At 45.5% G+C, this 13,014-nt stretch overlaps 1 protein-coding gene across 1 annotated transcript in view; it reads left to right on the top strand.

Annotated features, from left to right (window-relative positions):
* The first annotated feature begins 8,177 nt into the window (after positions 1-8,177).
* LOC138370001 (P-selectin glycoprotein ligand 1-like) overlaps positions 8,178-13,014 on the top strand; it is a 12,272-nt gene continuing 7,435 nt past the window's right edge. Inside the window, exon 1 of the mRNA XM_069333768.1 lies at positions 8,178-8,283. Within this exon, the coding sequence (XP_069189869.1) occupies positions 8,178-8,283 (106 nt within the window). The remainder of the gene's footprint in view (positions 8,284-13,014) is intronic.

Here is a 13,014-nt window from a genome sequence, read left to right as displayed (position 1 = left end):
GCAGTGTATAATACCCCATGGTCACTAGTAGCAGTGTATAATACCCCCCATGGTCACTAATAGCAGTGTATAATACCCCCATGGTCACTAGTAGCAGTATATAATACCCCCATGGTCACTAGTAGCAGTGTATAATACCCCATGGTCACTAGTAGCAGTGTATAATACCCCATGGTCACTAGTAGCAGTGTTTAATACCCCATGGTCACTAGTAGCAGTGTATAATACCCCATGGTCACTAGTAGCAGTGTATAATACCCCATGGTCACTAGTAGCAGTGTATAATACCCTCCCATGGTCACTAGTAGCACTATATAATACCCCCATGGTCACTAGTAGCAGTGTATAATACCCCATGGTTACTAGTAGCAGTGTATAATACACCATGGTCACTAGTTGCAGTGTATAATACCCCATGGTCACTAGTAGCAGTATATAATACCCCCCATGGTCACTAGTAGCAGTGTATAATACCCCATGGTCACTAGTAGCAGTGTATAATACCCCATGGTCACTAGTAGCAGTGTATAATACCCCATGGTCACTAGTAGCAGTGTATAATACCCCCCATGGTCACTAGTAGCAGTGTATAATACCCCCATGGTCACTAGTAGCAGTGTATAATACCCCATGGTCACTAGTAGCAGTGTATAATACCCCATGGTCACTAGTAGCAGTGTATAATACCCCCCATGGTCACTAGTAGCAGTGTATAATACCCCATGGTCACTAGTAGCAGTGTATAATACCCCCCATGGTCACTAGTAGCAGTGTATAATACCCCCCATGGTCACTAGTAGCAGTGTATAATACCCCCCATGGTCACTAGTAGCAGTGTATAATACCCCATGGTCACTAGTAGCAGTGTATAATACCCCATGGTCACTAGTAGCAGTGTATAATACCCCCCATGGTCACTAGTAGCAGTGTATAATACCCCATGGTCACTAGTAGCAGTGTATAATACCCCATGGTCACTAGTAGCAGTGTATAATACCCCCCATGGTCACTAGTAGCAGTGTATAATACCCCCCATGGTCACTAGTAGCAGTGTATAATACCCCATGGTCACTAGTAGCAGTGTATAATACCCCCCATGGTCACTAGTAGCAGTGTATAATACCCCATGGTCACTAGTAGCAGTGTATAATACCCCCCATGGTCACTAGTAGCAGTGTATAATACCCCATGGTCACTAGTAGCAGTGTATAATACCCCCCATGGTCACTAGTAGCAGTGTATAATACCCCATGGTCACTAGTAGCAGTGTATAATACCCCCCATGGTCACTAGTAGCAGTGTATAATACCCCCCATGGTCACTAGTAGCAGTGTATAATACCCCATGGTCACTAGTAGCAGTGTATAATACCCCCCATGGTCACTAGTAGCAGTGTATAATACCCCATGGTCACTAGTAGCAGTGTATAATACCCCCCATGGTCACTAGTAGCAGTGTATAATACCCCCCATGGTCACTAGTAGCAGTGTATAATACCCCATGGTCACTAGTAGCAGTGTATAATACCCCCCATGGTCACTAGTAGCAGTGTATAATACCCCATGGTCACTAGTAGCAGTGTATAATACCCCCCATGGTCACTAGTAGCAGTGTATAATACCCCATGGTCACTAGTAGCAGTGTATAATACCCCCCATGGTCACTAGTAGCAGTGTATAATACCCCATGGTCACTAGTAGCAGTGTATAACCGTTTATAGTAATGAGTGTTGTATATTATGTTGAAGGAAGTCTTCAGAAGAGAATAATACAACTAATAAATAGAGGGAGCAGATCCAACCACATACTGGATATTTGGAAATAGAAAGAAACTACAGTCACCAAGACACGACCTTACAGTCACCAAGACACGACCTTACAGTCACCAATACACGACCTTACAGTCACCAAGACACGACCTTACAGGCACCAAGACACGACCTTACAGTCACCAAGATACGACCTTACAGTCACCATGACACGACCTTACAGTCACCAAGACACGACCTTACAGTCACCAAGACACGACCTTACAGTCACCAAGACACGACCTTACAGTCACCAAGATACGACCTCAGTCACCAAGACACGACCATACAGTCACCAAGACACGACCTTACAGTCATTTTGAGTCCTGTTGAAGTCATCCCTGTTAGATGAACTGTGTGTTTGGAGATGAGTTCGATCCTGGGATGCCCAGGAATCTGTTGAGCCTTATAGCATGCAATGTTTCTGTAATTTGACTGCCGGATTATTTACTAGTTCTACTTTTAATACTCTTCACGTCATACTAATTTTAGATGTAGATATTGCCATTGTCTGTCTCACCGCCCTGATGGTAAACTCAATTTAATTTTCCTGTATTTTTTCGCCTTTCAAATTGTAAAATGAATGTTCCTCACTTTATGGTAAAAATGTAAATTTGACTTAGATCGCTGTTAGCTTATTTAGTGCAGCCAGAATTGTAATGATTTTCATAAGTGTTTTTCGAATAAAGTTTCTGATTGTGATAATATCTACGCCCTAAGCTGTTATTGTGACTGTCGTTAATTAATGAACTGTAATTTATATTTCAAGTTCCAGAATTATAAATGTATCACAATTTGTGAATAATGCTTTTGGTGTTATTGATATGAAAACTTCTGCTGGTCTTTGGTGTCAGTTAATGAAGCCTGTTTGTCTTCAGTAACAGTATACTCAACCTGTTGATGGTTAGTAACAGTATATACAACCTGTTGGTGATCAGTAACAGTATATACAAACTGTTGGTGGTCAATAACATTACAAAACAACCTGTTGGTGGTCAATAACAGAATATACAACCTATTTGTGATCGGTAACAGTACACACAACCTGTTGGTGGTCAATAACAGTATAAAACAACCTGTTGATGGTCGAATAAACAACCTGTTGGTAGTCAATAACAGTGTAAACAACCTGTTGGTGGTCAATAACAGTGTAAACAACCTGTTGGTGGTCAATAACAGTGTAAACAACCTGTTGGTGGTCAATAACAGTGCAAACAACCTGTTGGTGGTCAATAACAGTGTAAACAACCTGTTGGTGGTCAGTAACAGTATAAACAACCTGTTGGTGGTCAATAACAGTATAAACAACCTGTTGGTGGTTGGTGGTGGTTATATAAAACCTGATAGTCATTATCAATTGCATAGAAAAAAATATTTTCACCACAATTAAGTTTTCTGTAGATGATAGTGTCAGCTTCCACACTGACTCAAGTGTCAGCTTCCACACTGACTCAAGTGTCAGCTTCCACACTGACTCAAGTGTCAGCTCCCACACTGACTCAAGTGTCAGCTTCCACACTGACTCAAGTGTCAGCTCCCACACTGACTCAAGTGTCAGCTTCCACACTGACTCAAGTGTCAGCTCCCACACTGACTCAAGTGTCAGCTCTCACACTGACTCAAGTGTCAGCTGCCACACTGACTCAAGTGTCAGCTACCCCACTGACTCAAGTGTCAGCTCTCACACTGACTCAAGTGTCAGCTCCCACACTGACTCAAGTGTCAGCTCTCACACTGACTCAAGTGTCAGCTCCCACACTGACTCAAGTGTCAGCTGCCACACTGACTCAAGTGTCAGCTCTCACACTGACTCAAGTGTCAGCTGCCACACTGACTCAAGTGTCAGCTCCCACACTGACTCAAGTGTCAGCTCCCGCACTGACTCAAGTGTCAGCTGCCACACTGACTCAAGTGCCAGCTCCCACACTGACTCAAGTGTCAGCTCCCGCACTGACTCAAGTGTCAGCTCCCACACTGACTCAAGTGTCAGCTGCCACACTGACTCAAGTGCCAGCTCCCACACTGACTCAAGTGTCAGCTCCCACACTGACTCAAGTGTCAGCTCCCACACTGACTCAAGTGCCAGCTCCCACACCGGACCGAGTGCCACATATCACTGCTAGTGGCACTGTGTCAGCTGGAGGAAGTTTGGTCGTAAATCGTGTTAAAGTTCTCGCCAGTCTTGTGAGGTCTTCCACGCGACTGTTTCCTCACTAATGGTGGCTTTGTGGGTGATTAGTTTGGCCCTGGTCCGAGGAGCGCCAGTTTCTCCTTAGTTGGTGCCTCGTCGGTGACGTTGGTTGGTAGTTTAGCAGTTTTATATTGGTTTGTGGTGCGTTGCTACGAAACGAAATGAAGAGCTACGCGCAGGAATGAAGAACTACGCAAAGGAATGAAGAGCTGCGCACATGAAGGGAAAACCACGCGCAGGAATGAAGAAGTACGCACAGGAAGGAAAGGCTACGCACAGGTGAGGAGAGGAACCTAAAGACAAGACAGGAGCCACACACAGATGAAGACAGAGAGACAGGACTTCAAAAGACATATTACTGGCGGGCCGTCATACATGCCATCATATCTGAATATATATATATATATAGAAGGGGTACCACCTCTGCTGCAAGTGTAGGGACCCATAGCCTCGGAGAAGAAAATGAAGAGTACTCAGAGAAGACCTTGTGGATCCTCAATGAACACTTTGATATTTTCTTCTCCTACCACCCCTATTCTTTTGGTATGTGTGTATATTTATCTAACTTTATTTGAAAATGTCATTACACAAAAAAAGTTACAATATTGATTACATGCAGGGTACAAGGCTGCTTGTCACAAGTTGAACACCTCCTCAGATGGCGGGCAGGAACCATGGATGCAGTGAGCATTCCCCCTCTGGATTGCCACACTAAGGCGCTGAAAAAGAAAACTGGCAGCTCTAGGGTCTCTAGTTGTTTCGATTAGCTTAGACCCCAAACTCCTTCAAAAAGCTAGCAGCACTTTTACCCCAGGCACCAAGTGTCTCTGAGGCAATGGGGACAAAATTGTAGTGGTGCTCAAGGTCTCTGTATTTACGTGACTTGGCCGCTTCCCGGTGATTGGCAGCTCCTCCTGCTTGTGTAGCACTGAAGTCAACATAGGTGTTGGCCAAAGTTGAAACGCAAGTGTAGTCCGCACCAACTGTCTACCATTCTTCATGGGGTTCACCGTGATTCCGTCTGGGTGACCGACAAGCTCATCAGAGTTGCGGGACATTAGGTAACGGGGCTCTCTCTCTGCTGGACAACCGGCTGTGGTAAGGCTTCTCTTAATAATGTCATTGACCTCGCCGTGTCTTGCATGCCATCCTCCTGTCCTTTGGCAGAGAAGGCCATGCCGTCCGTATCTGTCGGCCTCTGCCTCTACACCTGCAAATACACCTGTATTCGGTGTGGATTGGGGCAGCGAGGCGGAGAGCCACGGCAATTCGGAGGGCCTGCGGTGTGAGACGGGTGCCGGTTGCTGACATTAGGGATGCTAATAGGAAATCACCTGCATGGGGAGCTATGGGGAGTATGGGTTCGAGTCACTTCTGGGGTGTGAGTTTTCAGTTGCATATTTTCCTGGGGACCATTCAGGATTGTTCGCATTTGTGTTCCTCACGTGTGCCCCAAAGAATGAGGTGATTTGGTAAAATGCTATGCCCAAGATTACTATCCGAGTGCCGGCGGTGGGGTGGTTCAAATAGCCTCGGCTATCACCTCATTATGTCCGGTCGTGATGGTCAAGTGGATTAAGGCGTCTTGTACATACCAGTTGCGTTGCTCCTGGGAGTATGGGTTCGAGTCACTTCTGGGGTGTGAGTTTTCAGTTGCATATTGTCCTGGGGACCATTCAGGCTTGTTCGCATTTGTGTTCCTCACGTGTGCCCCAAAGAATGAGGTGATTTGGTAAAATGCTATGCCCAAGATTACTATCCGAGTGCCGGCGGTGGGGTGGTTCAAATAGCCTCGGCTATCACCTCATTATGTCCGGTCGTGATGGTCAAGTGGATTAAGGCGTCTTGTACATACCAGTTGCGTTGCTCCTGGGAGTATGGGTTCGAGTCACTTCTGGGGTGTGAGTTTTCAGTATACATGTATATATATATATATATATATATATATATATATATATATATATATATATATATATATATATATATATATATATATATATATATATATATATATATATATATATATATATATATGTATATATATATAAATATATATATATATATATATATATATATATATATAAATATATATATATATGTATATATATATATATATAAATATATATAAATATATATATATATATATATATGTCGTACCTAGTAGCCAGAACTCACTTCTCAGCCTACTATTCAAGGCCCGATTTGCCTAATAAGCCAAGTTTTCCTGAATTAATATATTTACTATAATTTTTTTCTTATGAAATGATAAAGCAACCCTTTTCTCTATGTATGAGGTCAATTTTTTTTTATTGGAGTTAAAATTAACGTAGATATATGACCGAACCTAACCAACCCTACCTAACCTAACCTAACCTATATTTATAGGTAAGGTTAGGTTAGGTAGCCAAAAAAAGCTAGGTTAGGTTAGGTTAGGTAGATTAGGTAGACGAAAAAACATTAATTCATGAAAACTTGGCTTATTAGGCAAATCAGGCCTTGAATAGTAGGCTGAGAAGTGCGTTCTGGCTATTAGGTACGACATATATATATATATATATATATATATATATATATATATATATATATATATATATATATATATATATATATATATATATATGTCGTACCTATTAGCCAGAACGCACTTCTCAGCCTACTATGCAAGGCCCGATTTGCCTAATAAGCCAAGTTTTCCTGAATTAATATATTTTCTCTATTTTTATTCTTATGAAATGATAAAGCTACCCATTTCATTATGTATGAGGTAATTTTTTTTTTATTGGAGTTAAAATTAACGTAGATATATGACCGAACCTAACCAACCCTACCTAACCTAATCTAACCTATCTTTATAGGTTAGGTTAAGTTAGGTGGCCGAAAAAGTTAGGTTATGTTAGGTTAGGTAGGTTAGGTAGTCGAAAAACAATTATTTCATGAAAACTTGGCTTATTAGGCAAATCAGGCCTTGCATAGTAGGCTGAGAAGTGCATTCTGGCTAGTAGGTACGACATATATATATATATATATATATATATATATATATATATATATATATATATATATATATATATATATATATATATATATATATATATATATATATATATATATAAATATAAATACCAGAGAGCAAAAAGTTTCTTGTTCCAGCGCCTCAGTGTTGCGATTCAGAGGGGAAATGCCTGTTGCGTCATGGGCACTAGTCCAACTTCAGAGGAATTCGAAGAAGTGTTTGACTTGCAACAATGATCGAACCCGTCTGTGACATTCATCAATGTTTCCCATTGTTATATATATAGGTAAGACAACGAGGGCGTGGTCGTCTTTTACCATGCTGTGGTAGGAGGTCGTCCAATTTGCTATGTTGGTGTGGTAGGAGGTCGTCCAATTTGCTATGTAAAAAATGTAACAAGAGAGCTGAGCCAGGCTAGTCCAACGACTCTACAACTCAATGAGTTGAGGTGTATTAAGACCTATTTATTGCCGAGATCATACGATGATTAATGAACGCGTCAGTACGTCCTTCCGTCCGTCCGCACGTCCGCCCATCCACCCGTCCATTCATCCGCTCGACCGTCCGTCCGTCCTTCCATCTCTCTGTCCATCCGATCGTCCGTCCGTCCATTGACTAACGATTTCAATACCTAAATTTTAACACCATGTGGCTCAACATACCCATTGTGGCTCAACACACCCAGTGTCACCATGTGGTGTCTCAACACACCCAGTGTCACCATGTGGCTCAACACACCCAGTGTCACCATGTGGTGGCTCAACACACCCAGTGTCACCATGTGGCTCAACACACACCCAGTGTCACCATGTGGTGGCTCAACACACACCCAGTGTCACCATGTGGGTCAATACTCCCAGTGTCACCATGTTGCTCAACACACCCAGTGTCCCCATTTGGCTCAACATGGTGACATGTTGAGCCATGATATTTGTATCCAAGACGGATTCTCGCTATTACTGACTCTCTCCCTCGTCCTCCTCCTCTTCGGCCATAATGATTGGGATTGCCAGCTGCAACCATGTTGTACCATCGTACAGATTCACTGGTTTGTGCTTCTATCCTCCTTTCCTCAGTTACCTTGTCACGGTGATGTTGCCTGACAATACCTCTAATTTGTAGTATTAGAGTCATACCCAATGAGTCTTGGGTATGAAGTATTCAATATGGTCTCCTTCAGCGCCTTCAGCAGCCAGCACATCTGGTCGTTCATAGATACATATTCCAACATGGGAGGGGATCCACAGAAACTTGATGACTCTTCCCTGATTGGTAAGTGCTCTCACAGCTCTCTTAATTTCAGCGACTATTGCAAGATTTTCTGCCCGATTTTTACTTAGGCTTTGCAGTGCTGCTTTAGAATCCGTGCAAATCACTGCACCATTAGTGTTCCGTTCCGGAAACCTTACCGCCATAACAATGGCAGTTAGTTCTGCTTGAGTTGATGAGGCATAGTTCTCAATACGTGCTTTTTCTTCATTTCTGCGTTGGAAAGTATTATCCTTGATTACAGTGTATGCTGCACCAGCCCTTCCAGTTGACAGGATTAGATGACCCGTCAGTGTAGATTTGATCTAGTTCATCTCAGGATTCTTTATAAATTTCCTCGAGATACTTGTGCTTGTGGCTCAACACACGCAGTGTCACCATGTGGCTCAGCACACCCAGCGTCACCATGTGCCTCAACACACCCAGCGTCACCATGTGGCTCAAAACACCCAGCGTCACCATGTGGCTCAACACACCCAGCGTCACCATGTGGCTCAACACACCCAGCGTCACCATGTGGTTGCTCAACACACCCAGCGTCACCATGAGGCTCAACACACCCAGTGTCACCATATGATGGCTCAACACACCCAGCATCACCATGTGGCTCAACACACCCAGCGTCACCATGTGGCTCAACACACCCAGCGTCACCATGTGGTGCCTCAACACACCCAGTGTCACCATGTGATGGCTCAACACACCCAGTGTCACCATGTAGCTCAACACACCCAGTGTCACCATGTGGCTCAACACACCCAGTGTCACCATGTGGTGGCTCAACACACCCAGTGTCACCATGTAGCTCAACACACCCAGTGTCACCATGTGGCTCAACACACCCAGTGTCACCATGTGGCTCAACACACCCACCGTCACCATGTAGCTCAACACACCCAGTGTCACCATGTGGCTCAACACACCCAGTGTCACCATGTGGCTCAACACACCCAGTGTCACCATGTGGCTCAACACACCCAGTGTCATCATGTGGCTCAACACACCCAGTGTCACCATGTGGCTCAACACATCCAGCGTCACCATGTGGTGGCTCAACACACCCAGTGTCACCATGTGGCACAACACACCCAGTGTCATCATGTGGCTCAACACACCCAGTGTCATCATGTGGCACAACACACCCAGTGTCACCATGTGGCTCAACACACCCAGTGTCATCATGTGGCACAACACACCCAGAGTCACCATGTGGCTTAACACAACCAGTGTCACCATGTAGCTCAACACACCCAGTGTCACCATGTAGCTCAACACACCCAGTGTCACCATGTGGCTCAACACACCCAGTGTCACCATGTGGTGGCTCAACACACCCAGCGTCACCATGTGGCTCAACACACCCAGTGTCACCATGTGGCTCAACACACCCAGTGTCACCATGTGGCTCAACACACCCAGTGTCACCATGTGGCTCAACACACGCAGTGTCACCATGTGGTGGCTCAACACACCCAGCGTCACCATGTGGCTCAACACACCCAGTGTCATCATGTGGCTCAACGCACCCAGTGTCACCATGTGGCTCAACACACCCAGTGTCACCATGTGGCTCAACACACCCAGTGTCACCATGTAGCTCAACACACCCAGTGTCACCATGTGGCTCAACACACCCAGCGTCACCATGTGGTGGCTCAACACACCCAGTGTCACCATGTGGCTCAACACACCCAGTGTCATGATGTGGCACAACACACCCAGAGTCACCATGTGGCTCAACACACTTAGTGTCATCATGTGGCTCAATACACCCACCGTCACCATGTGGCTCAACACACCCAGCGTCACCATGTGGTGGCTCAACACACCCAGTGTCACCATGTGGTGGCTCAACACACCCATTGTCACCATGTGGCTCAATACACCCAGTGTCACCATGTGGTGGCTCAACACACCCAGTGTCACCATGTGGCTCAACACACCCAGTGTCATCATGTATCACAACACACACAGAGTCACCATGTGGCTCAACACACCCAGTGTCACCATGTAGCTCAACACACCCAGTGTCATCATGTATCACAACACACCCAGAGTCACCATGTGGCTCAACACACCCAGTGTCATCATGTGGCTCAACACACCCAGTGTCACCATGTGGCTCAACACATCCAGCGTCACCATGTGGCTCAACACACCCAGTGTCACCATGTGGCTCAACACACACTGTGTCACCTTGGGGCTCAGCACACCCAGCGTCACCATGTGGCTCAACACACCCAGTGTCACCGTGTGGTGGCTCAACGCACCCAGTGTCACCATGTGGTTCAACACAGGTAGTGTCACCGTGTGGTGGCTCAACACACCCAGTGTCACCATGTGGTTCAACACACCCAGCGTCACCATGTGGTGGCTTAACACACCCAGTGTCACCATGTGGCTCAACTCACCCAGTGTCACCATGTGGCTCAACACACCCAGTGTCACCATGTGGCTCAACACACCCAGGGTCACCATGTGGCTCAACACACCCAGGGTCACCATGTGGCTCAACACACCCAGTGTCACCATATGGTGGCTCAACATACCCAGTGTCACCATGTGGCTCAACACACCCAGCGTCACCATGTGGTGGCTCAACACACCCAGCGTCACCATGTGGTTCAACACAGGTAGTGTCACCGTGTGGTGGCTCAACACACCCAGTGTCACCATGTGGTTCAACACACCCAGCGTCACCATGTGGTGGCTTAACACACCCAGTGTCACCATGTGGCTCAACTCGCCCAGTGTCACCATGTGGCTCAACACACCCAGTGTCACCATGTGGCTCAACACACCCAGGGTCACCATGTGGCTCAACACACCCAGGGTCACCATGTGGCACAACACACCCAGTGTCACCATATGGTGGCTCAACATACCCAGTGTCACCATGTGGCTCAACACACCCAGCGTCACCATGTGGTGGCTCAACACACCCAGTGTCACCATGTGGTGGCTCAACACACCCTGAGTGGCTGGGACCAAGGAAGCCTCCCAGATGTATGTAGTGATGGCGAAGGTCCAATGATTATTATGACGGTCCAAATGTCTCATCACACCCTACTGGTCGCACTGACTGCCTTGTTTAGGTCTCCCAGGGGTCTTATTTTAGTGGACCAACTTCTGGCTTTTACTAATTTATTTAACAGTCTTGATTTAAATGTAAATCGTTGTGAATGGAAGAATTCATTCACGATCACTTGGGGTCATTTTAATAGATGTGTGTAATCTTTCCTAAATACCTCGTGTATTGGCCTTTACCTATGTATGATCATATTACTCGCTATGCCTCGCCGAGAATGAGTAATATGCTCATACATTGCCTTTATGTCTTACAAAATGTCCAACAACATTTATCTTGTCGAATAGTATTGATTACTTTCCAATTTGTTTTCAAAATATTTTTGTTTGTTAATGTTAACAAGGAATATGACAGTGGAAATTAGGCCTATTTTGTATACATAAATAAACAGGAAAAATATTTACAATTATTGAGTAAATTGGATAATATTTACATTTGAAGAATTACTTCATGAACAGGAGCTTTTTGATAAAATTTTGTAGCCTGAAATGTCAAATGAAATAATATGAAAAGCTTTATTTATAAATGGTTGTTTCCTAACCTCCCTCTCTCTCTCTCTCTCTCTCTCTCTCTTGCTCTCCCATCTCTCTCTCTCTCTTGCTCTCCCATCTCTCTCTCTTGCTCTCTTGCTCTCTTGCTCTCTCTCGCTCTCCCATCTCTCTCTCTCTCTCTCTCTCTCTTGCTCTCCCATCTCTCTCTCTCTCTCTCGCTCTCCCATCTCTCTCTCTTGCTCTCCCATCTCTCTCTCTCTCTCTTGCTCTCCCATCTCTCTCTCTCTCTCTCTCTCCTGCTCTCCCATCTCTCTCTCTCTCTCTCTCTCTCTCTCTCCTGCTCTCTGTTACGGCCCTCTCGGGACGCAACGGGGTCCTTACTCTGATGGTGTTAGAGGAAGATATATGTATCCGTTCCCAAGCCAGTAGTGGCTATCAAGGGACGAGATCCGTGACGCAAGTAACTTAAAAGGGAGTAGGGAAAGAAAGTTAAGAACTTAATATTATAATTTTCACCATCACCGATTAAATATATAAAATAAAAGAGTGCACAAGGGGGAGGGGTATTAACACTTTACAAGGGGATTAATCCACAATCAATGTCTTCTGCTGAAGACGCTGGTGCCATAACTCTCGGTGCCGAGTCCTTGGTGCTTTCTTCGTGGCCTCACAACGAATTCTCCAAAGAAGTTGAGCCTACCCTGGCCACAGGTCAGCCAAAACACAGGTCCACTGGGGGCACCGCCGTGGAGGCCGTCAACCACACGTCCAGCTGGTCTGCTGGCAGGTTCTGAGCCAACAAGGCTGGTACGGCCACTCCACGAACGATAAAAGGGGAACGCCCTAGACAGGAGCCTCGTCTGACACCACAAATCACTCTCCTGTCTTCAGAACCCCAGTGGATGATCGTCTCCAACAGTCGGTCCCGGGTAAATCCTTTTACTGCCACTCCACTGGCAGGCTTAACACACCACAGTGTTCTTCCGGGGGGACGACGTCACAACAGCTGCAGCCAAGTTCAAGGTATGGAGACTGGCTGCCTCGGGTAGACTGACTCGACTCCCATCACAGTAGTCCCAGGTCGACTCTGTAAGCAGACACGTCATCAATGACTGGGACATACTAAAACACCTCACTTACGGGCTCGGGCACAAA

Source organism: Procambarus clarkii, chromosome 30 (assembly GCF_040958095.1).
Source record: "Procambarus clarkii isolate CNS0578487 chromosome 30, FALCON_Pclarkii_2.0, whole genome shotgun sequence".
Lineage (NCBI taxonomy): Eukaryota > Metazoa > Arthropoda > Malacostraca > Decapoda > Cambaridae > Procambarus > Procambarus clarkii.
Note: the sequence above shows the minus strand (reverse complement) of the source record. Positions and strands in the feature narration are given on the sequence as shown.